Consider the following 26,015-nt stretch of genomic DNA (forward strand, 5'->3'; position numbering starts at 1 on the left):
ACATATTCAAACTAAAAACACACATTATCCCTGCTGATGGTTAGTTTAATGTAACCTTTCTTGCACAGGCTGTTGTTCCCCTGGTAACATAACATTACTACCTTTATAAATAAATGGCAACAACACAATTCTTTTAGGGGTTTGGGTTTTTTTAAATGAAAGACTCCAGAGATGGTTTAAATCGGATTCATAAGCTTTTAAGGTAGGCCACACTGATTGCCACGGAATGAGGAACAGGTGAGTGGGAGTGGCCAGGACCCCGGCCAGGTGCGGAACTGGGGAAACACGAGCCGCTCACTTGGAGCTTGACAGAAAAGCATAGCTGGTGGCTAAACATCTGTTAAAATACGTAGTTCAGATAATATTACTGTAGAAGGGAAAACAGGAAGAGAAACGTCAGAGAATAGAGAGTTATTAGAACACGCAGATGTAAATGATTCAATAAATGGACCTCTCAAATCAGAGTCACCACGAAGATCAGGTTTGTTATCTAACGAGAAGTCAACTTTGTGACTAAAGAATATTATTTACAATAAAATCTGGGAAACGGAAAGAAGCAGTGAAGGAAACTGTTTCCAGGGCCTACTCCGTGGATCGGCTTCCTCCGAGGCGTGGACGTCTATCAGCAGAGAATGTACCTTCACCTATCAGCAGAGAATGTCCCTTAGTCTGTAACACAGTCAAATATATTCTCAAGTAATATTCAAGCATGCCATTCAGCGTGTTAGTACGAGCTCGGGAGCAGCTTGGGAGAACAAGAAAACAGAGACTGCTTTAGATTGTCTTCCCAAAGTGACTCAACTTTATTCACAAGTACAACAGTTTATATAGAGGGTAAAATTCATGAGACAGCAGATTATCAGTTTAAACCAGTACAGACCAAGATAAGGCAGTGTCTTCCTGCCCTTGGGTGAAGAAGCATCCTTTGTGTAGTGTATCAGTTCAGCTACAATTGTGATTATCTCAGCGACATATTTTCAAGGCACAAAACGAAGAGTTCTTACATTAGTGAAATCTGAAACAAACCATTTGGCCTTCAACAGGCGTCTAAAAGATTAAGAAACTAATGTAGCTGAGGGAGTGATCTCTGTGGTATTTCAACCTTGTACCAGCCTGTGATTCTCACACATCAATTCTTGGGTCAAAGAGAAAAATAACTAAAACAAAGGGGCCTTATTGAATGACAGAGTTTTCCTGCATAATGTCACTATAAAACAATATCCAGTAAATGCTCCCATGGTACTAAAATACCTAACAAGCAGTAATGGTAAAGATCTGCACGCCAGGCAAAGATGACACAGACACTTTTGAAATTGAAAAAGCACAGGGTACGATGTGGAGACAAGGTTTATTCATCCAAATGAGGAAGATGGCATCGCAGGGTGAATGTAGACAAGGATTTTCTCTCTGGAAGGCAAACACAAGTAAGGATAGGAAATAATTATTCTGAGAAGTATATAGTATGCATGTCTATAGTACTTAATATTAGAAAAGAGCAACTGACATTAAATTACCGGGAAAGCTTAGATGGTGATGGAGGCGCATCCAACTCGGGGAATGGTTAAACCCTGCTGGGTCTAAGAAAACATGAGGAGTTTTGGTTGGACTGTGAAACCAAAAGCAATCAAGCTCAAGTTAAATAGAACCTTTAGCAGTAATACAGCTGTGGATACCTCCAGATGCTACAGTAGATTTCACTTTGGTGGAAAAGAGAAATGAGGATGAGGAGTTTACTTTAAACCCACGTACAGTACAGAAATATATTTGTGTATAACTGTAAAGAGTATAGAGTAGCTTTTACTTTGACCTGAGTTTAATATCAAAGTAGGGAAACTGATAAATGATGGACTCGCTACACACAGGAGAAATGCTTGTAACCTTATCAGCCACTGGGTTGAAGACACCACACCATTAAGACCAGTCATTTGTTCAGATTCCAGTTCATCATTAGTACGTTTACAATTCAGAAAGTAGACCAGATATATTCATCGAAATCAAACAGCTGGAGAAACGAGGAGACGGGGGAGGAGGAGAGGATGACTTCATGTCTCAGATTTGGGCACACTGGGCCGAAGCGCACACTCTTCATTTCAGGCAAACATTGGAAAGCGTGAGCACTGTGGCGATGAGGCAAAGCAGCTCGTTATATGACACTGTCGGGAAGAAGGAAGACAACGGATTCAAAACCCAAACAGAATCGAACTGAAACTAGATTTAACTGATTTAGAAATAACTCGGGAAATTATCAGGGAATATCTCTTCATCTTAGACAAACGCATTTGTATGATAGGCTCGATCCACATGCCAGACCAGTTGTTGGAGGTAATGCACCGAGCAGCCGCCAATAAACACCAAAGAAGAAGAACTCCAGCTTCCAGAAAGCATCGCGCGCACAGGCTGTTTGTTGTGGCTGCCTCGCGCGCGTCCGCTGGCAGCTGACAGCGAGCGGCTCTGTGGCGCTGCGCGTTGCTTGCGCGTTGCTTGCCTAGCTCACTTTGTTTGTTCAGCTCATCCTCGCGGCATCGTGCGCACACTCGCCAACAACACTCCCACTGTGTTTACTTGTTCGGCGTGTCTTTCTCAGCCGCGGAAAGGTGATGCTGTGCTCAGTGGAGGATTTTATGTCGAGCCAAAGCCATCATGTTTGCAGAACGTTAGTTCAAACTCCCGACATGAAGCACTAGCTACCAGCTGTCTGAGTGCTTGGACCGCTTCCTCTTTCGGGCACCGAGCAGTTGTCGACGATTTCAGGTCGTCTGCGGCTCCATGATGGCGATGTTTAGGAGCTTTGTGTCGGCGAGCTCCCAGCTCCGCCAGCAGCAGCAGCCCAACGGCGGCCCGGGCTCGCTGGCAGCCCCGGCGGAGAGCATCGAGAGCCAGTTCTCCTGCCCCATCTGCCTGGAGGTCTACCACAAACCCGTCAGCATCGCCAGCTGTGCTCACACGTAAAGTAGCCGCTTGTTCTTCTGCTTTCTGCTGTCGTGCGTGGACGTAAATGACCGTGAACGGTCACTTTCATGTCCAGCTGTGGTCTTCTATCGAAGAACACATGTGTGTCTTTACAGCAGCTGACCTGAGTAAGTTTATGTGTCCATCAGCATCCTCTGACGGCACCGAGCCCGAACACGACGATCCGTGCGCGTGCGTGCACGGAGTTTATATGTGCATGCACGCGCACACTTTCAGATGACAGTAAAATGTTTATAAACGGTAACTTATCCATTGTCAGCACTACAAGACTGTCATATTAAACTATAACTGTGCGTGACACCAGTAGGCCCACTGGTGAGCCAAACAAGCAGAAGACCTAGAGTTCAATCTTGGCCTCATCCTCGGGTTGTGCCAGGAACTGGGTTCAAACCAGTTCAGCTACTTGCTGCAGAGAGCAGCTGAAAGCAGATGGAGTGTGCAGTGTTGTTCTCTCACGTTCCCCTCCACACTCGTACAAAAGGGTTTAACATGCAGGACCTAAATGCCAGTCGTTTCTATTTTTAAAATGATGGCAACATCCTGTCAGTTTAAGACAAGAATGGATAAATATTTCACTAATCCAGATTTCAGAGTAACGGTCTCCAAAGGTTGAAGTGTACCGACGAGTGTTGGTTCCACACGGGGAGATTACAGGACTCACTGAACAACAACGATCGTCTGCTTTTAAAAACTCAGCTTTTAGGTCACATTTCTGACTTTAATCTCAGAATGGTCAACAATATTTCTTCTCTTGACTTGGTCCTAGTACTCCTTCAGCTCATTTCGTGCTGATGCTCTGTTGACACTCGTGTTTGTGGGAGTTTTCTGGATAAACCCAGTGCTCTGAATCCTTTTCCTTCCTGTCACATTTGCTGGCTCTCAGTTCTTTGATTAAGTTGATTTCTTTTCTTCGCTCCTTCTAAGCTGAACTTTCAGCACGATGTCCCATCATGTGCATCACTCTCTGCAGCTTTGAATAATAATTTTAGATCTTCGGCATCTGGTTGTCATCATCTCTGTTTCTATTTTTGAATAAACTGTGTTAGAGACACACTTGACCTCAGTAAAGGTGGTTTGCAATCTGTTTCTTCCAGCCTTGAAGAGGCTGGTAAAGAGATGTCAGCTCTTTAGTGTGCTGAGACAGAAATCGTTTCAGCAGCGACACAGAAACACAGAATCAAGGCTCATTTTATTTATGTTGTGTCAGCATAAATATCATATAGTCCTGTTTACATCAGGACTGGTTCACTGCTGCTGTCCTGCTGCAGTGACTCAGCGATGCTCCTCTCATGTTATACACTGTGCAGCATATTAGTCTTCGATTATAGTCGACTCATTAACACTCTGTGATGTCCTGGCTGTGAAATATCTGTAGTTTGGTTTATATACCTCCATTAAATAAAATATATTAAATATCCATTAAATTGAATCGAACACAGATTGTATGCTGTGGAGCGTTTGTAGGCCGGGTGAGTCTGCATCTACTCGCTGTAGTCCAACACAAAGAAGATAGCAGACTGCTCTGCTTCCTGGTCCCAACTCTGGATTGTCACATTTTGGAGGTTTTAATAAAGTTGGACAGATTTTTAGAAGTGAGAGCTGAACGTGTCCCTGCTGCTCTGACTGGGAAAGACCAGAGAAAACCACAAACTCCGACACTGTTTAGTTGCACACTGATTTAATGTTAATACCCGGGTGCCGTTACTACTGACGTGATGTTCTAGCTGAATGCAGTGACAGCATTCACCAAGCATTTATTATTAGCTGAAAATAACAAGCAGTGGAGGAATTTTACAGACCTTTCCATTTATGAATCACCTCAGTACACAAAAAACTCTATTGTGAAGAATAAAAATAATTATCCTGCAGAAAAATGTGTCCCCATGTTCAATCAATTAATGTTAGTGCTTCATATGTTTAAGACTGAGCTCGTTTTAAATACTGTGTATACTGTTTAATGTGCAGCATCATGTTCGTTCAATTCAGTTCATTTGAGTTTTATTTATACAGCAAATCACAACAAAAGTCGCCTCAAGGCGCTTCATAGATACAGAGAAAAACCCAACAATCATATGACCCCCTATGAGCAGCACTTTGGCGACAGTGGGAAGGAAAAACTCCCTTTTAACAGGAAGAAACCTCCAGCAGAACCAGGCTCAGGGAGGGGCGGGGCCATCTGCTGTGATTGGTTGGTGTGAGAGAAGGAAGACAGGATAAAGACATGCTGTGGAAGAGAGACAGAGATTAATAACAGATATGATTCAATGCAGAGAGGTCTGTTAACACATAGTGAGTGAAGAAGAAACACCCAGTGCATCATGGGAGCTTAAGTCTATTGCAGCATAACTAAGGGAGGATCCAGGGTCACCTGGTCCAGCCCTAACTATATGCTTTAGCAAAAAGGAAAGTTTGAAGCCTAATCTTGAAAGTAGAGATAGTGTCTGTCTCCTGAATCCAAACTGGAAGCTGGTTCCACAGAAGAGGGGCCTGAAAACTGAAGGCTCTGCCTCCCATTCTACTTTTAAATACTCTAGGAACAACAAGTAGGCCTGCAGAGCGAGAGCGAAGTGCTCTAATAGGGTGATATGGTACTACAAGGTCATTAAGATAAGATGGGGCCTGATTATTTAAGAGCTTGTATCTTTAAATCAGATGTTTATAGCAGCCGTCTTTTATGTAAACTATTGTTCATGAGCTCATAAACACAGGACTACGTCTTGATTTTTTTAAGTATATTTAAATTGATAGATATGTGTTGAAGTTCTGTGTGCTGGGGTCTGCACTCACTCAGCTGGGCTCTTGTTGACTGTTAGCATGCTGTCTGTGCAGGTTTGTTTAACTTGTTCAGTCCTTGGTCAAGTACAGGAAGGAAGAAGGAAAATGAATAAACAGAAAGAAGAATAGCAACACCCATCTGATCATTAAGTGCTTGAGCCACAAATTTGGATGGTTTCCTTTGGGTTCCTCTGAGTTTTACTGCCACCTGAGCTCAGCTAAATATTTGACAACAGCTTTGAATGAACTGCAAGTGGAACTTCTGTATGTTTTTTCTGTTTTAGTCAGACTGCAAAGCATTGATGAATAAGAGACATGTGACTTTTATGTAATTACCCAGGAAACTTAAAAACAGCCTGTTATTTACATCAAAACACAAAACGTCAAACTATTTACAACGGGGGGGAAGATCGCGACCATGACATACTGAAACACAAGGCTTAAATACATAGAAGGAGCAATCAGGGAATGGACCACAGGAGGGAAACACAGCTGGGGCAAATTAGAACTGACGAGACAGGGAAAATGTAAACTGAACACACTTAGATAACAACAAACCTTCAAAATAAAACAGGAAACACATGACAGTCACGCAAAAGCAAAACACTGACAACACCGAAACGTAACAAGCCTAATTGTGAAAGAAATCCTTTGAAGATGGATTTAAACGAGAGTGACAGTGGAGGAGCCAGCAGCGCTCTGCTGGCCTGAGTAAAGATGTTACCTTTGCTGTTTGCTTTTCCAGGTTTTGTGGGGAGTGTCTGCAGCCCTGTCTCCAGGTGACCTCACCTCTCTGCCCCCTCTGTCGCGTGCCCTTCGACCCCAAGAAGGTGGAGCGGTCCTCCAGTGTGGAGAAGCAGCTGGCTTCATATAAAGCACCCTGTAGGGGTTGTAACAAGAAGGTAGATAATGACTGCTCCAGCAGATAACAGACCCCCACAGTGTTATAAAAATATTATTTGCTGCACAATTCACACTGTGAATGTAAATCTTTTCTTTTTTATTTATAGTCTTTGGCCATTTGTGCAAATTCAACTGTGAAACTGAAAAAGGAAATAAACGTGTCAAAAGTGATAATGGGTGAAATGAAAGTCACTATAAAAATGGACGACAGTCTGAGAATCAGAGTAAGATGAATAGAAGTGAAGAGCAGACTAAACGCCCCCCCTCCATGCAGTGTCACTGTGACTCTTTACATACATGTACAGTCATAACCTCAGGTGTGTGCGTGCTTTCAGGTGGCTCTAGTAAAGATGAGGTCCCACATTGCTTCCTGTTCCAAGGTGCAGGAGCAGATGGCCAACTGTCCCAAGTTTGTTCCTGTGGTGCCCACCTCCCAGCCTATACCAAGGTACCCACACTGCAACCATGTTCATGCAGCACAGCTGATACATGATACTTTAATCACCTCACCTGAATGCAGCCGTTCACACCATCATTTCACTGGATGGATTTGAGGCACTTCTTAGAACCAAGCTCGATATTTTGGATTTTTTAGATCCAAAGAAACCAGTGTGACCAATCAGACCCTGCATTTGGCAGCAAGCACAGTCATACTGCACACTGGTAGTGTAAATAGCAGTGTGCACTAATGCTGTGTTATCTGAGACACTCAGCTAGCTGCTGCTCTGGGTCAGTCAGCTCTCAGTGCCCCACTAACATCCTGAATCGTGGCCACGATTCAGCTTCCACTGCTCGGCCGAGACGTCCTCCCTGCTGCTGCCTGCGCGTGTCAGCTGGAAGGACTCTCAGTTCAGTCCTGTATCAGCGTTATCATCGTTTCATGTCCACTTCATTCTCTTCACAGTGCAGCTTTACACTGCACTACATCACACAGCAAGTCTGGATCTGGAAACGTTTATGGTTTCATGTTTTTATTGCAACACATTCGGTGTGTAACAGCCTCCAGAGGTGTGCGGCTCGATCCAAATGTCGATAGTATCAGAGACACTGCTGCTGTCGCTAAAAGATTAATCAGTACTTTCCTTCTCGAGCCCACTGTGTGTGTTCAATTCATTCATGTTTTTGTTTGGAAATGTAAAACATGCACCTGAACCTTTGTGTCACGTCTGTTTTATTTACAGCCAATAACACAACTGAAGTTGACACAAACTTCCTGTGTTAACTCAATGCTGTGGAACGTGATAGTGATTCAGTGGCCATGAAGGTGTGTCTCAGAGTGGGACACACTGCTCTGCTGTTAGAGTTCAAAGTGCCTCTATTTTATTTAGCAGTGCTGCTGTCTGCAGCACAAGTGCAGTTTGGTCACACAGTGAAGTGTTGCCAAAGTGCACATGTGTGACCCACAGCTGAGCCTTCCTGATTTGAGAGGCTGTGATCACAGACCTGTAGTGTGAGTGAGTTTGCAGCTCTCAGTGTATTTGTGTAAATGTCACGTTTGTGACTTTTTCCAAATACAAGTTGGACACATTTTCCAACAGCGTAGCTGCCTGTGAGACTGGCTACATCTGTACATGTTCAGCTTCACTGTGACACAAATGCACACACGTCGGCCCAGCCTTGTGATAATTTGTGTGTGTGTGTGTCCTTTTATATGCAGCAATATTCCAAACCGGTCAACATTTGTGTGTCCGTTCTGTGGGGCCAGAAACCTGGACCAGCAGGAACTGGTGAAGCACTGTATGGAAAACCATCGTAATGACCCAAACAAAGTGGTGAGATAGTGACGACTGCACCAGACTGTCAAACTGTGTTTGTATCAGGATAACATCAGCACCATCTAGATTATTTCTGGGTGTCAGGAACAGAGTTGCCTTTAATCTGTCCGTGAAACAGCCGCACAAACGTCTCCGGGAATCTTTAGGAAATCTTGGAAAAGTCTTTTCCATTTTGCCTCGGAGTTACAGTTCTGTTCCTGCTCCCACTGAATTCCTCCTGAAGTTACTGAGGTGTTAATGGCTGTAAGGTGTAAGCAGTACAGAACACAGATTTCCAGACTACCACACTCACTAATTTCCTGTTAACACGTGTCGTGTGGCTCATCTCCTTTGTTCGGCTGGATTCCCTCCTCACCTCAGCCCTGTGCAGGCAGCGTGATGGTGCAGTAGTTAGAACTGCTGCTTCTCACCAAGCAGGTTTCTCTGTGTTTGCAGAGGCGCTAAACTAACTGTGTTTGTGCAGTAGATGCAGTAAACACGGCCTATAGTCCAAAGAAAAGCTGGAAGCTCGGTCAGACCAGAGAAGCCTTATATAGAGATGCCAGTTTGCACAGGTTTCTATGAGAAAGCCCACACACACTCATCTAGTTGTTTTATATCCACAGCTTCCTGCCTGCTGCACCTGTGATGTGTGTGTCCTTTAATGGCTGTGTGCTCGTCCCTCCAGGTGTGTCCAGTGTGCTCAGCCATGCCGTGGGGAGACCCCAGCTACAAGAGCTCCAACTTTCTTCAGCATCTTCTCCACAGACACAAGTTCTCATATGACACGTTTGTTGTAAGTCCAGAGGAACCATTGTTCTTTAGAAATGATTTTTTAAAAGAAAAGATTCTTTGTGCAAACACACAAGGACAGAAATTCTGATGTGTGTTTGCGAGCAGTTTGGAAACATGATAATTCACAGTTTCACTACGTTATCCTCAACTATATAACGACTGTATAACGACTTTATAACGACTGTATGACGACTGTATGACGACTGTATGACGACTTTATAACGACTGTATAACGACTTTATGACGACTGTATGACGACTGTATAACGACTGTATAACGACTTTATGACGACTGTATAACGACTTTATAACGACTGTATAACGACTGTATAACGACTGTATGACGACTTTATGACGACTGTATGACGACTGTATAACGACTGTATAACGACTTTATGACGACTGTATAACGACTTTATAACGACTGTATAACGACTTTATGACGACTGTATGACGACTGTATAACGACTGTATAACGACTTTATGACGACTGTATAACGACTTTATAACGACTTTATAACGACTGTATAACGACTTTATGACGACTGTATAACGACTGTATGACGACTTTATGACGACTTTATAACGACTGTATGACGACTGTATAACGACTTTATAACGACTTTATGACGACTGTATAACGACTGTATAACGACTGTATGACGACTGTATAACGACTGTATAACGACTTTATGACGACTTTATGACGACTGTATAACGACTGTATAACGACTTTATGACGACTTTATGACGACTGTATAACGACTGTATAACGACTTTATGACGACTTTATGACGACTGTATAACGACTGTATAACGACTTTATGACGACTGTATGACGACTGTATAACGACTTTATGACGACTTTATGACGACTGTATAACGACTGTATAACGACTGTATGACGACTTTATGACGACTTTATAACGACTGTATGACGACTGTATGACGACTGTATAACGACTTTATGACGACTGTATAACGACTGTATAACGACTGTATAACGACTGTATGACGACTGTATAACGACTGTATAACGACTTTATGACGACTGTATAACGACTGTATAACGACTGTATAACGACTGTATGACGACTGTATAACGACTTTATGACGACTGTATAACGACTGTATAACGACTGTATAACGACTGTATGACGACTTTATAACGACTGTATGACGACTGTATAACGACTTTATGACGACTTTATAACGACTGTATGACGACTGTATGACGACTGTATGACGACTTTATGACGACTTTATAACGACTGTATGACGACTGTATAACGACTTTATAACGACTGTATAACGACTGTATAACGACTGTATGACGACTGTATAACGACTGTATAACGACTGTATAACGACTTTATGACGACTGTATAACGACTGTATAACGACTGTATGACGACTGTATAACGACTTTATGACGACTTTATAACGACTGTATGACGACTGTATGACGACTGTATGACGACTTTATGACGACTTTATAACGACTGTATGACGACTGTATAACGACTTTATAACGACTTTATAACGACTGTATGACGACTGTATAACGACTTTATAACGACTTTATGACGACTGTATAACGACTGTATGACGACTGTATAACGACTTTATGACGACTTTATAACGACTTTATGACGACTGTATAACGACTGTATGACGACTTTATGACGACTTTATAACGACTGTATGACGACTGTATAACGACTTTATAACGACTGTATAACGACTGTATAACGACTTTATGACGACTTTATGACGACTTTATAACGACTGTATAACGACTTTATGACGACTTTATGACGACTGTATAACGACTGTATGACGACTGTATGACGACTTTATGACGACTTTATAACGACTGTATAACGACTGTATGACGACTTTATGACGACTTTATAACGACTGTATAACGACTGTATAACGACTTTATAACGACTTTATGACGACTGTATAACGACTGTATGACGACTGTATAACGACTGTATGACGACTGTATGACGACTTTATGACGACTGTATGACGACTTTATAACGACTGTATGACGACTGTATAACGACTTTATAACGACTTTATAACGACTGTATGACGACTTTATGACGACTTTATGACGACTGTATGACGACTTTATAACGACTGTATGACGACTGTATAACGACTGTATGACGACTTTATGACGACTGTATGACGACTTTATAACGACTGTATGACGACTGTATAACGACTGTATGACGACTTTATGACGACTGTATGACGACTTTATAACGACTGTATGACGACTGTATAACGACTTTATGACGACTTTATAACGACTGTATGACGACTTTATAACGACTGTATAACGACTTTATGACGACTGTATAACGACTGTATGACGACTTTATAACGACTTTATGACGACTTTATAACGACTGTATGACGACTTTATAACGACTGTATGACGACTGTATGCCGACTGTATGCCGACTGTATGCCGACTGTATGACGACTTTATGACGACTTTATAACGACTGTATGACGACTTTATGACGACTGTATGACGACTTTATAACGACTGTATGACGACTGTATAACGACTTTATGACGACTTTATAACGACTGTATGACGACTGTATGCCGACTGTATGCCGACTGTATGACGACTGTATGACGACTGTATAACGACTTTATCAGAAACATGTGCTTTTAACCACAGTATGCAGTCATGAAGTGACAAACCAAGTTATAGGGCGGGGCTGCCAAAGTACGTGTACGTATGTGTACATGGCCCCGTACTTTTTGACCAATCGGTGGATGGCACCTAAAGCGCCCTGAGGCAACTGCTGCGTTGATTCGGGGCTGTATTAATAAAGTAAATTGGCACCTTGTGATCAAACTGAAGTGAAGCTGCTGCTGCAGAGTGTGTGCAGCTGGACAGAAACTCTGACTGAAAGAAAAGTAAAACATGATCATTTATAAGAAAACAAAATGAAGAAAAGTGTCTTTGGAGAAATTCAGACTGTAAGGCTGTAAATCCTGACAGTTCAACGATCTGAATCACAGAGCGTCTAAACAAAAGCTCGTTAGACTGGCAGATACATTCGTACAGTAATCAGTGCTTTCTGTATTTGGTCAGGACTACAGCATCGATGAAGAGGCAGCGCTGCAAGCAGCTTTGGCACTATCACTGACTGAAAACTGACCGAGCTCACACCACTGCCCCCTCTGTACTTCTGTTGATCCTTCTGGGAGGTCGAGGCTATCATCCACCCAGCAGACACAGCTGAGCTAGCCTGGTTCATGGAGTGTGTACAGGAGCTCCACCACAGACCACAGCTCCATACACATCCTGAAACATGTTTGTTTTTTAAATAAATTCCAGTCTGCATCTTTGTGCTCCGCCCATCGTCAGCTTCACTTCACAGCTGCAATAAGGATCACTACCTTCCTGAAGACGACACATACTGCTGATGTCAAACCCTCAGAAAGGTCAGGCTTCTGACTGGCTGCTGCTCGAGGTTAGATCTCAGAGAGCCAGTGAACCCAGCAGAGTTCAGCTAACAAACCTTTGCTTGGACGTAATTCTGTGGTAAGCTGCTGGGAAGCCACTGAGTGCTGATCTGCTGGTTATCTGCTCAGCACAGCCACCCCGTGTCCCTCCTGGCAGAGCAGGTCACCTACTAACTGGAAGGTTGGTGGTTCGATCCCCGTCTGCTCCAGTCTGCATGCCAAATACCCTCGGGCAAGGGCCTGGCCCCCATTGCTCCCCGATGCATCCGTCCGTGTCAGACAGAAAGCACTTACACAGAAGAAAGTGCTTGATGGTGTGAACGAGGCGAGTTTAGAAAGGTGCTCTATAAGGTGCGAGTTTGACGCTCTGTTGAACCTGATGCAGCCAACGTGTTTCTGCAGCTTTGGACACGTCTGTGTTTCCTCTGCATGTAACACGGCCGCAGCACAACCTTCCTGTTGTTTCCTGCACTTTTGTCAGGTTTCGTTTGACAGCTGATGAAATCTTTGAGCAGGTCTGACCTGCGAGCAGAGGAGCGTCAGTGAGCAGCCGATGCTGAGGTTTAATGAACTGTTTTCATTGTTTTGAACGTGGCTGCCATTAGGTCACCATAGCAACCTGAACACAACAGTCGTCGGCGAGTAAAATGAACTGTGATCAGCCCACACGTGATGTAATGTCCACAGACTCAGCTGGACGATGTCAGACATGAATGTCGAGATTTTAAGATGTATCTGCGTTTGAACGTGGTGGAGTGTCTCCAGAATAAACATGTTCCTGCTGGGAGCACGAAATAAAAGTAATGATTCACGAGGTTTCTACAACATTGCCTTCTTTGTACTTTCCTCTATTGCATGTTCCTCTGACGGTGTTTCTGACTGGAGCGCACGCGTGTGCAGGTGTTTCCTGTTGCCACGTGAAACTGAAAGCCCGAGTTATCCACCGCCGCTCTCTATCCTGGCTTTTAACCAGGAAGCCTGGCTGTGCAGAACTAACTGACAGCTACAGAGCTGTGTTGGACTGTGGGTTGGTGTCTAGCTGAATTAACCTGAAAAAGATGAATGGTGCTTTTATAAGTCTTGCACGCACGGTGCACCACAGGCTACACTGGCTGTGATTTCAAATTTTGTTTGGTTGCACCAACACACAGCTGGGAAGGTTTTCTGGAGCCTGTTTATTACGTGGTGTTCAGCTTTTTCCTTTAAATACCGATGTATCTGCATCTCTGGTGGCCTCCCAAAATTCTTTGCAGTTTGATGAATCTTCTTCATTTCTCACACTATCTGGCAACAAGTGTGAATTGAATTAGCAGAAGAAGCTGCACGGATGCACAAACAGATGTTTTTTAGTGTTTCTCTCCAGGGTTTCAGGCACTTTGTCCCTGTAACAGCAGCAAAAATCAAAGTTCTGATGAGTCGCTGGAACAGGTCAGACATCTGTTAAATATTACACACGTATTCTGCTGTGAGCTCTGCCGTCATAGTCAAAGTCAAATGTATTTTTATGGCACATTTAAAACAACGAATGTTGACAAAGGTGCTGCACAATGAAGATCAACACAGGGAGACATGATAAAAGTGGTTTTTTGTCCCGTTTGGTTCTTTAGGCGTCAGAATTGATGTCTGTCCAACAAAGATACCCGACGGATTTACTTTACTTTATGAAATGTTCAAAAACATAATGCACAATGGGAGACGCCATACGTTTGTATGATTTCACAATGTGTGTGTGCCTGACATGTGCGCCTTGTGAGAATTATTATCCAGCTATATTTGTAGCTCATCCATTTCAGTGAAGGCTTCACTGCAGATAACAGGAGCGAGCTGCAGAGACCATCACAGTTTAACATTCTGATCACACATGCTCACCTTCGATGGCTCCTTTTGTTTAATCCTGGGAATATTTGCGCTCGTCTGACTGTCTGGATGAAAGTGGACCCTCCACTTTACTGCTGTCTGTGTTTCAACTCTTACCATGAGAAATGTTTTCATGATGATCTGCTGAGACTGACGAGGACAAAATGATTTACTTTTGGAAACTGTTTGAAACCACTGACGTGGCTCAGGCATGTGTCTGCAGCCTCGCTGGGTGATGAGGTGAGTTCACGAAGTTGAGCTGCCATTAACACAAATAACAATATTGTAATGACCTAGTTTAACCAATAGATGGCAGTCCCTCTGCAGACATGCAGCGCTGCAGTGAAACCAGCATATATTCATGCTGAAGTCCTGTTTGACCCACAGGTGAACTTAGAGAAGATCAGAGGGTCCACAGAAGGTCACGTGGTCATTCACACTCCAATCAGTCGTTTGTTTCCTGTTCTTTCTGGTTTTCCTTGTGATTGTGATAAGAGTGCTTTGTTAGAAGTTTTGGGAACCTGTAACATTACATTTTGTGGTCTCACTTAAAGAGCAACCCCAGTTTATTCAAATTATCTACAGAGAAACGGAGCATTAAATCGGACTTTCCAGCCGTCTGCTGAATCCTGTGCAGGTCCAGCTGCTTCCTTGCAACACGACCCTGCTTTCAGATGATCGGGTTGGGAACTGTTTGCTGGAATATTGTCGTTGTTGTCCTGCTGTGAAGCCAGGTGGGACTCCCTGGGTGAGCGGTACATCCCAAAGTACCTGCACCCAGTGTTTTAATGTTGGGAGTGTTCAGGGAGCCTGGTTTAATATACATTCAGTAACACACTGAGATAAGACTTAATGGGAAAAACTCCATTATTTTTGCCTGTTTGTCAACAGTTTATCCACACACAGCTGTCCTGAGTGATGACCTTTAACCTGTAATAAAACATTTGTAACTTGATGGCTCGGTCTTTTCCAGGATCACAGGATCACCATTAACAGTGATGAAACACACAGTTTGGGATGTTTTGTTCCAACATGTTAGATCAGATTTCTGCAGAACAGCAAATATGAGAAGATCTTTGGAAGCACAGCGTCCTTCAGTCTACTGTCGGGATCACTGATCCTGTTACAGGACAGACTTTATGCTCTTTGTAAATATAAATGTCACCCCTCTGTACGTGAAACCATATCAGATACAAACTGTTGGAGAGAGACGGGTGTTATAGTCCAAATCTGACATTATTGTTTGAACTTGGAGATTAAAGTGTAATACGTGTGTTTAGACAATGAAGCAGGTTTGTGCATCACCTGTGTCGGACCACCGAGTGTCTTTGCTGTGATGGTAACAGATGATAAAAGGCTATGTGGACAGTGTGTGTAGATGCTGTCACCAGGATTGTCCACATCTGTCTCCTCTCCATCATTTAGGATTTAGAGTTACACAAATATTTACCTTGTTAACATTATTTTGTTATTGTAACAGCACCTGGATCCAGAGGAACATCTGCATCAGGATTCGTTTATATTTTCGTAACAGTATCAACTCATTGTCTCAGTTTATTTTAGTTTGAGATTTTAATGCATTTGTCATGTCAGGTTTGGACATGGCTGAATGTGGCACACACTGTTTGATTTGAATAAAATTCACTTCTTAACCGTAGTTTTTCCAGTGTGATTTACATTGTAAGATGAATACTGCAACCCTTAATTACATAAGACTGTTGATAAATTAATGCTGTGAGAGGGAAGAACGTCCTGCTAACAAGAAGAGAGACCTCCACCAGAACGACGCGTACAGACGTTAAACTACAAGACAGAAAACAGAAGAGCACAACGAAGCCTCAGAGTCACCTGATCGACGGTTTTATTTACATTCATTAGAGACTTTATGCCCCAGTCATCCTTAATGTTCAATAAAGTTATATTTCCCCTAAAGGTTGGAAAAGTTTCATATTCATTTTAGAAATTTTATTTAAAATGATCAATTTTTTAATAAAACGATTAAAGTCATGAAGAGACATTTCTTGCAAAAGGGTTTGAACAAAGATGATTGGGAACATGGCTTATTAACTTTACTTGTACTAAAAAATCAGTGATTATTGTAAAAGTAACTAAGCTTGGATACATATGATTACGTTGTGGGGGGGGAATAGTGTAGGACGAGCTTTTAGACATGAGCAAAGGCCCACTTTTATACAAAATATACTCGGTTCTGTCATGAGGACTCAAATGGCACTGAATGGTTGGAATTACCCGTTTGTCCTTGAACAAACATCACACTTTACTTCCTGTTATAGTTGTCATCTTTTGATTTTGAGGTGCCCAGCAACAATCTTTGAAATTGCTCCATTGAGAGCTGTCCTCTTTCTGCCCACTTTAACAACCTGTGTGAAGGCAGAACAGGATCTGTTAGTACTGAAGAGTAACCTGAATGATCAGTTGGGAATATTTAGACCTATTTTACATCAAAATGGAGGCTTTCTATTGGGCAACCAACAGATGCTCTGAGGTGTCCTAGCCGTGTAGGGCGGAGCTGGTGTTAGCTACATTAGGACAAGAAGTGTCTGTGCTGCTGGTGTCAGAAAATCTTAGAAGAGCGTGTGATGAAACCCAACACATAAAACGATAAGCAACAGTCTGGGTACTTTGGGGAATAAGACATCTGTGATGACCAAACACATACAGCTGTAGAACACCCGCCCACAAGGCACACAGAAGCCCCGCCTACAAGACACGCCCAAAAGACACATTAACATACAGAGCTGTACAAGAGCCGCCCACAAATGACACACAGCCAGTGTTGGTCAAGTTACTTGAAAAAAGTAATCAGTAACTAATTACTGATTACTTCCCCCAGAAAGTAATCCAGTTACTTTACTGATTACTTATTTTCAAAAGTAATTAATTACTTAGTTACTTAGTTACTTTTTAAAAACACGATTTACAACCTGAGTAGGTGATAAAGTGATAGATCTTTCAGCCCAATTCTACTTTTTCTACATAATCCATCATACAAAATGTAATCAAAGGGAAAAGTCTCTTTTTAAAACTTGTTTTATTAGTTTTAATCTTTTAACTTTATGCATCAAGCAAACATTTAATTATATGCAACATTCTCTGACTGGAAGAAATTAGTTTAACATTTAAACCTATTTTCTGCACATTCCAGCACATAAAATAAAATATTTTGTGTGTTTACACTCAGTCTTTCAAATAGATGCAAGTAAAACACAGCAGAAAATAAATAAAGTCAAAGACTCAGCGGTCCTGTTGCTCTATTTTCACCTGTAAAGCAGGAGTGGGGTAGGTGGAGGTTTACCCTGGTGCAGGTGTGCCGCGGTCAGTGGAAGAATCCGCGAGTTTCTCTGTGAGTTTCCCATCACGTCGTAGCTACTCGGTGCTTGTTGGAAGTTTAGGGTTTTTTTCACTGTAAAAAGAAGTTTTCTTCCCACGCACAGCGGACACTAATGTTTTTGTCACTTTTTATGGAATCAAACTCAAAGTAAGGTCAGTACTTCCACGCTTTAAACGCTGCACGCTCATACTCTCTCTGCACTCGATATGTGATCCATTGTTGATCTGCACACAGCTGTCGTCATGAACGGCGCACTCGCTTACGTCACTGTCGTGAGACATTCTCACAAAAAATCACGGTTTTAGTAACGCAGTAACGCAGCGTTCCTACGGGAAAGTAACGGTAATCTAATTACCGTTTTTGCAATAGTAATCCCTTACTTTACTCATTACTTGAAAAAAGTAATCAGATTACAGTAACGTGTTACTGTACTTGTACTTGTACTTGTTACTTGCACATCAGGTTCTTTCACACAGCTCACACAGGATTCCCCGAGTTTCTGACTGTCGTTTGTTTTCCTGTTTTTACGTATCCTATATTATCTGTTCTCATTTCTTCACTACATAACGTTTGATCTGTGATGTGGTTTTTTAAATGAACAAAACATTGCTGTTAGAGTTTTGGCATTTCAAAGACAGTAATGTAGGTCCAGTGATGTTAGCTGTAAGTCTAACGAGGCTTTAGAAAGAACCTTCTTCCACCTCATTCTGAGCCCAGAACGTTTGGTGTTCTCTTAGCCTCCGAGCTACATGTTTGCACTCTAATTGTTATGCTATATGAATTCGGGCTGTGCATTCACGGCCTAACCATGAGCCAAACAAATGCTGATCAGTTTTTCATACATTTTGACTGAAATGTGAAGAGGATGTAAACAGATCTGAGGCTCTTTGCCATCATTTCATTGGCTGTTTCTCAGGGTTTAAGTTTATCATGCTAAATGTTTTATAAGAAACTTCCCAGAAAACAACATTTTTATATTTGCATCACATTTATGATCCAGTTCTTCAAGAAACATGACACCAGGGTTTGTATGATATACATCCTGAAGCCCAAAGTCTAAACGCAGCATCTGATTCTTGTTGGGTGAAAACCTGGTGATGCCACATTGAAGTATTTTATGGGGTAATTCTTTTAACTTGTTTCTCGTGTCATATTAAATTTTTCTTGTATGACAAACTGGTTTGAAGTGCTTTTGCAGTTACATGTATGAGACATAAAAACATAGAAAGAGGTTGTTTTAGAGCATAAGTTTCCACATGGGCCCAATATTTGCTCTTTAAATAAAACAGAATGGCCCTTAATGGACAGAGCAACAATGTAGAGTAGTAAGGTGAGAAGGATAAAATGGGAACGTTTGATGTGACGCTGCAGGTGTGATTGCAGTCACACTGATGAAGGGTGCAGATGCAGGACGATGATTTGTTTATGACTCAACACCAAATTAAAAGAAAAGCCGGAGCAACAGGAGACAAACTGTTGTCACAGGTTCCTGCGAGCTGGGTCTGGATATGTTTATGTATACATCCTTGTCCTTAAGCAGTTCTCCTACTTATATGTATATGCAAGTATATTTACTATATTGAGTAAACATAATTTATATTTGATGGGGGTGTCGTGAAATCGATCAATGCAGAGCAGTGAGACAAACCACGGAGGCCCCAGAGAAGTGCAATCAAACGATGAGTTTATTTACCAGGAGAAAACATCAGCACATGTCCTCTGACCAAAATACATGTTGTGGATACTTATAAAGCAGTGGGGTACACGCCCCCCCATGGCGTCAATGACAGATTAAAATAGGTTCCAGACATTAGTCACAGTTAATCGTACATCTTTAATAGCTATAAGCAGACATAGAACTTCTCTTTTCTATAACACCTTCCATACAAGGTAGTAAACTTCAAGCCCTCAGGGTCTCTGAGGCTAATTATTGACTCAAATGAGTTAAGGCCTCAGGCCGGACACATTCCTAGATTATATGTATTATATGTACTGTAAGCATGTATGCAGTCATCCTTCTATGTTCTAGTTTCCCTCAGCATGGATCACCTGGACAGTCACGCCAGTGAAGCTTAAAACCTTTAATGAACCGAACATCAACTCGAAATAAGCACAGATATGCAATGTGCATAAAATACTTCTGGCTGTACCTGTAATAAAAGTTATCATAATAAAAGGATCCTCAAATGGACATCTTCAATAAACAGCTGTAATGCAGTATCAATACTGTGAGAAATATTATTAAGTGGAATGATGCTGTAAAGAATGTTATTAATGCAGTTATAATGATGCAGGTTATACGGCAGCAATAAAAGAATTTCTGTATCTCCACAAGGGACATCCTGTTCCTTTCACTGCAGTACATTTCTACCGTGTAAACCTTTATTTGTGTTCTCAGGATCAAAATAAAGTGGTTACATTTTGAGATTACCTGGTTACATCTTTGTGTTGTGGGTTAGTTTTTGCAGTAAATTTTGGGTGTACATCCTGTGAATGGACATCCTGTGTTATATGATCTCATCACAGACGTCACCTTGTACATTTGAAAATGAGAAAGCATCCTGCCTCCTGATGTCAGCAGAGTTAGCGACACCGGCCGATACGTTCTCCTCACAGTAGAAAAATAAAGAGACTGTTTGGAGCTGTTACAGGAGACTGTGTTACACTTCAGAAAAATAAGATTTCATGTCACAGTGCTGCAAGCTTGCTTTCCTTCTTGATGGTGCGTACGTATTCACAGCCATAGGACTATTCTGCCTGGCACTTATGTCTTGCCCAGTCTGGTCTGATTGTGGCATTCACCTTGTACTTGGCCGGCTGCAGGACCACTCCGAACTTTCCCTCCAGACTTGGCAGATCATGGCCTGGTGGGACAGTCAGAGTGAAGCGCTGCAGGATCCAGGACAGGAAGAGAAAGAGCTCCATCTTGGCCAAGGCCTCACCTAGACATACTCTCAGCCCAGCACCGAAGGGCAGGTAGCTGGGTGATGGGATCGTCAGTCCTGTGCCTTCACTATTCAAGAACCGGCCTGCAGAGCAACAACAACAGGTTTCACCAGCTGGGATGGTCACAGAAGCTAAACTAAAAGAACTGTCAGATCCAGCCTGTATACATATGTTGGTTCAGGATTTCATGTATTTGTCTCGATCTTAAAACAGTGGCGGTGAATCAAACGGGAACAAGACTCCAGGTATCCCCTAAGGTGAGGGTTTCCTGGTGAGACACTGACTTGCTGCTATTAGAGTCCTTTCTCCTTGGACTTTCAGATTCCTTGGAGAATTTGAAAGTCCAAAAATTATCGTTTGATGCATGCTCAATGCTGCAGCTGGGATAGGCTCCAGCGCCCCCCGCGACCCTGAAAAGGATAAGCGGAAGCGAATGGATGGATGGATGGCATGCTCAATGATCCAGGTAAGTAAATCCCCAAACGTTGATTCTGTTCATCTGGACGTGGCCGTTTTTTTAGTGGGAGAAACGTTTCGTCACTCATCCAGGTGACTTCTTCAACCCAAAAACCATCAAAAACAGGGTGTTTGTCGGGTCTTTAACATACAATTCAAAGCACCCTGATGTCACTGTTATTGTGTATTAACTTAAGTAGCCAAAAGCCATAACAATGATAGGAGCCAGAGACAGTGTCTGCCTTTCTATCACCATTAATCATCCTTGACTGAGGGAAGAAACCAAACAGACGTTTGCCTCAGAGAATAAAATCAGTTTCCATAACTGGATATTAAACTGTGGACAGATGTTTGCTCTTACCAGGGTCAAACCGCTCTGGGTTCTTCCACTCCTTCTCGTCATGGTGCAGAGCCCACAGGTTGATAATGACTCGAGTTCCCTTCCTCACTGTGAAATCTCCAAGGCTACAGAGACAAGAGCTCCCAGTTCACTCATGGGATTGACAATGATGTTTGTGCATCAGGTAAATGTATTTTTAAGACTTCATTCAGAAACAGAAGATCCCAGATCAGTCCTACTTGTCAGTACAGAGCAGTAAGCTTCCTGTCCTAATAAACAGCCTGGTCACTTTTCACAGAAGTGTGTCATTTTAATAGATCGACGCAGTCAGCAGTCACCTCTGCTGTGTGTCAACATGGCTTTATTAAATGGGTGAACTCAGTGAGCATCGCTGTACCTGGTGTCACAGAGAGCCACGTGGGGGATGAGTAGAGGTGCCACGGGGCGAATCCGTAATAACTCCCTAATGGTGGCCTCCAGATAGGGCAGACTGCCTCGGTCGGTGAGTTTAGGAGAGCGGCTGTCACCCACCGTCCTGTCCAGCTCATCCTGGATACGTCTTTGCACCTAAACATGAAGCAGTAGAGTCACTGTGCATCGGAGATGCTCTTTAACAGCTTCACACACTCAGGATTCACACGTTTTTCTCTGTTGCATTTGATTAGAATCAATAAAAATATTATTCCCATTGGCTGCTGCAAGTTGGACATTAATGGGAATAAAGGGCGTGGCATGCTACTACACAAGTTCAGATTAACATCACTTACGTGTTGTGAGACTCGGCATGTTTTCATATGTGTGCTTTCACATTCACACTCCGGGCAGGTGAGTAACCTGATCTGCAGCTGCAGCCACCTGGAGTCTGTATGCTTCATTCAGCTGTGGTTTTCTTGCAGCTTCACAACAACTGACTTTATTAATGACTTTGTGTGTGTTGATGATGTTGCATAGGTATAGTTTGTAAAAAGATGCTTAAACTTAATTAGATTCAGAGTTTTAGACCACAGACAGAGAGGAGGAGAAGGGTCGTTTTCATCAGACATCTTTGAAACCCACGCCACGCGCCTCGTGGAAACACTGCTGCTGATCGAGCCTTACCTCTGGGTGATGAATCAGGTACGTTATGGCCCATTTGAGCACAGTGGTAGTGGTTTCCACGCCAGCGCCAAAGATGTCTCCCACTGTCATGAGAATGTGGTCATCACTCAGGCCCACGGACTCTGCACTTATCTCTGATGTGTTGTTGTTCTCCGCACTGCGCTTGGCTCTTAGCAGAGCGTCTATCAGGTCTCTCTGCACGTGGTCGCTGTAATTCACCTGTGAGGGAGCAGCATGTCAGCGTACAGAACGCTTTGTATTTATTTAGCAAAGCAACCTAATGTGACCGCTGTAGTCAAGTATGTCTCTGTGTGATAATGTCCACCATCTCACAGCTGCACAGGATCACAGCTCTACTACAACATTGTGGTTTTTCTGCCTCAAATGTTGCCGATGCATTTGTACAAATGAAAGGAACCAAGTATGTGGTATAAGGTACGGGGCACATGACTAAGAGAGCAGTTTGTACTGTACACTACCTTTAAATTTCAAACACTAATGGCCCCGTGGTTAAAGGGTTACCTTGTGTTCATCAAATTTCTTCTGTAGAAGTTTGTCTCTCATGGAAACACAGTGTTTCAGGAGACGTAGGTCTGCATTAGGAAAGATCTGTGATAAAGACAAAAACAGCCTGATAAACATCACGGTCCAACTGTCACCTTCTTGCTCATCGCTCACAATGTGCTGCGAGAGCTCGATCGTGCTAGCATCATTATAAACATGCACTACAAATGTGTGTGGATCAGACACTCTTCACATTCTTTCACCATAGATTCTAAGCAACACCAGAGTGGCAGTAATCCCACTAAGGAAACGCAACGAGGCGGCCTTTATCTTTCTGTTGATTGCCTACATTTACACTGCGGTCTGATTGTTTCTGCTCTGAGTTCTTGCTGCTTACCTGCAGCCAGGGGAAAATGTCCACCAGGCTGTCTTTGGCCACAGTGTCCACAATGCCCTGGCTGTACTGCAGCATATTCTCAAACTCTGGGTCGCCTCGGCAGTAGGACGAGTTGAAGCAGAGAGAGCAGATAACATTGGTGACGGCGCGAGTCAGCTCGGGAGAAAGATCCAGGGCCAGCCCCACGTCTGCTGCCTCTGACAGCACGGAGCACAGAGACTGGGCCTCTGCACAAACTGGGCAAGACAAAGTTCATTACCTTACATATTTATCATACTTAGAAACACTACAGCAGATATTACTGCATTTGGAGCATTTGAAATCTCTCTGTACACACACACACACACACACACACACACACACACACACACACACACACACACACACACACACACACACACACACACACACACACACACACACACACACAGTTTCCTACTGTTGCCAAACTTTTGTTGTGAGCTCTATATAATTAAACGTTATTGTTTCTCTTTATTATTTTCATTGTGCTAGAGTAGAATGAGAGTAGAATGAGAGTAGAATGAGAGTAGAATGAGAGTAGAACGACCAATCACTTTGTAAAAACAGGTCCTTTCCACCTGCTGACTGATCATTGCATTAGATATTTCTCTTTAACTTAAATCTATGCTTAAATGCTTTGAAGAGTAAAAAAAGTCCTCGAGTGTGTTCGTTTAAATGAGTGCGTCTGCCTGTTGTGATTTATTGCTGCTGATCTGCCTGCCATACGCAGTCTCACATGAGAGAGTGGTATCAAACTAGAGGAGTGAACTGTACTCACTGGTCTTCTCAATAGAGGCACAGCCTTCTCCAAACATGCACAGGGCTGCGTGGACTATCTTCCTGTGGAACTTCCACGTAGCACTGTAGTCTCCAAATGCAATGTCCTTCCCATCTTTAGTCAGAATATCTGTAGTTACCTTCATCACAAACATGACATGATGGAAACCAATCCAAAAAACAACCAAACAGAACAGGACATTTAGGAGAGAGTTATACCCACAGTTCTAGGTCTTCCTGCAAACGTCTTTCCCTTCTTGAGCAAGACTTCTTTGGCGTGCACATGATGGTTGACGACAATCACGCTGTGGGAGCCCATCATCAGCGAGTATGTTTGTCCGTATTTTACCTGCAGTTCTTTGAAAAGCACATGTGGTTGTAATTCACTCTGCAGGCTCAGCAGGCTGCCAATGAGTGGTAGTGCAGGGAGGTGTGGCGGCTCCCTAGAACCGTGTGCAGACATCCTGAACTTGAACTGCAGTGCTAACAAAGTGAGGCCCACCAACATGAACACACACAGATACCAAAACCAAGCCATATCAGTGACAGAGGCGCTTGGTTCAACAGAGCTGAAACATCCCAGGAAATATCTGTTCAAGGTTTCCCAACCACTGCGGAGCGCTGCTTTTATGCAGCAACTTCAAGGCCAGGTCCTTGAATCTGTAGGACTGTGACAACTCAAACAAGATAAGATGACACTCAGTCTTTCTAGAACTACACAAGATGCTGTAAAAGTGTAGAAAAGAACAGAACAGGACAGAATATAATAGAATAGAACAGGACAGGACAGAACAGGAATAGAATAGAACAGAACAGGACAGAATATAATAGAATAGAACAGGACAGGACAGAACAGGAATAGAATAGAACAGAACAGGACAGAATATAATAGAAAAGAACAGAACAGGACAAAACAGAACAGAATAGAACAGAACAGAACAGAACAGAATAGAACAGAACAGAATAGAACAAAACAGAACAGAATAGAACAGAATAGAACAGAACAGAATAGAACAAAACAGAACAGAATAGAACAGAACAGAACAGAATAGAACAGAACAGAATAGAACAGAACAGAACAGAATAGAATAGAACAGAACAGAACAGAACAGAATAGAACAGAACAGAATAGAATAGAATAGAACAGAACAGAATAGAACAGAATAGAATAGAACAGAACGGAACAGAACAGAATAGAACAGAATAGAACAGAATAGAACAGAACGGAACAGAACAGAATAGAATAGAACAGAACAGAATAGAATAGAACAGAACAGAACGGAACAGAACAGAATAGAATAGAATAGAACAGAACAGAACAGAATAGAATAGAACAGAACAGAACAAAACAGAACAGAATAGAACAGAATAGAACAGAATAGAATAGAACAGAACAGAACAGAATAGAACAGAACAGAATAGAACAAAACAGAACAGAACAGAATAGAACAGAATAGAACAGAATAGAATAGAACAGAACAGAACGGAACAGAACAGAACAGAACAGAACAGAATAGAACAGAACAGAATAGAACAGAATAGAACAGAATAGAATAGAACAGAACGG

General features: G+C 42.6%; 2 protein-coding genes and 1 long non-coding RNA gene across 6 annotated transcripts; 1 reads left to right on the forward strand and 2 right to left on the reverse strand.

The window, feature by feature from the left end:
• Nucleotides 1-779: 779 nt before the first annotated feature.
• Nucleotides 780-2,222, reverse strand: LOC146694848 (uncharacterized). Its single transcript, XR_014923485.1, has 2 exons — nt 1,515-2,222; nt 780-1,407 (listed from the first exon to the last, which is right to left on the reverse strand). It is a non-coding gene; the product is annotated as an uncharacterized LOC146694848 (long non-coding RNA).
• Nucleotides 2,223-2,349: 127 nt separating this feature from the next.
• rnf166 (ring finger protein 166) lies at nt 2,350-16,214 on the forward strand. Of its 4 annotated transcripts, none has more exons than XR_014923484.1 (7): nt 2,350-2,945; nt 6,491-6,647; nt 6,756-6,872; nt 6,984-7,096; nt 8,306-8,420; nt 8,887-8,977; nt 9,091-9,150. XR_014923484.1 is itself a non-coding variant. In XM_085476804.1 (7 exons), exons 1-7 carry the CDS (start codon nt 2,767-2,769, stop codon nt 12,390-12,392), a joined length of 855 nt encoding a protein of 284 aa, XP_085332930.1. In that variant the 5' UTR covers nt 2,394-2,766; the 3' UTR covers nt 12,393-16,214. The 4 variants fall into 4 exon arrangements, 3 of the variants coding, with proteins under 3 accessions (XP_085332932.1, XP_085332930.1, XP_085332931.1); XM_085476804.1 differs by lacking the exon at nt 8,887-8,977 and adding an exon at nt 12,327-16,214 and having other exon boundaries at nt 2,394-2,945; nt 9,091-9,198; XM_085476806.1 differs by lacking the exons at nt 8,306-8,420; nt 8,887-8,977 and adding an exon at nt 12,327-16,214 and having other exon boundaries at nt 2,378-2,945; nt 9,091-9,198.
• A 3,362-nt stretch (nt 16,215-19,576) lies between these two features.
• cyp17a1 (cytochrome P450, family 17, subfamily A, polypeptide 1) lies at nt 19,577-25,067 on the reverse strand. Its single transcript, XM_085476807.1, has 8 exons — nt 24,672-25,067; nt 24,450-24,588; nt 23,651-23,886; nt 23,272-23,358; nt 22,750-22,968; nt 22,049-22,218; nt 21,673-21,776; nt 19,577-20,938 (listed from the first exon to the last, which is right to left on the reverse strand). The coding sequence occupies exons 1-8, from the start codon at nt 24,984-24,986 to the stop codon at nt 20,658-20,660; spliced, it is 1,551 nt and encodes a 516-aa protein (XP_085332933.1). The 5' UTR covers nt 24,987-25,067; the 3' UTR covers nt 19,577-20,657.
• Between the last annotated feature and the right edge of the window lie 948 nt (nt 25,068-26,015).

Source organism: Copadichromis virginalis, linkage group LG13 (genome assembly GCF_057382275.1).
Source record: "Copadichromis virginalis isolate Kocher_CV1m ecotype Utaka linkage group LG13, C_Virginalis_male_GT1.1, whole genome shotgun sequence".
NCBI classification, from domain to species: Eukaryota; Metazoa; Chordata; class Actinopteri; order Cichliformes; family Cichlidae; genus Copadichromis; species Copadichromis virginalis.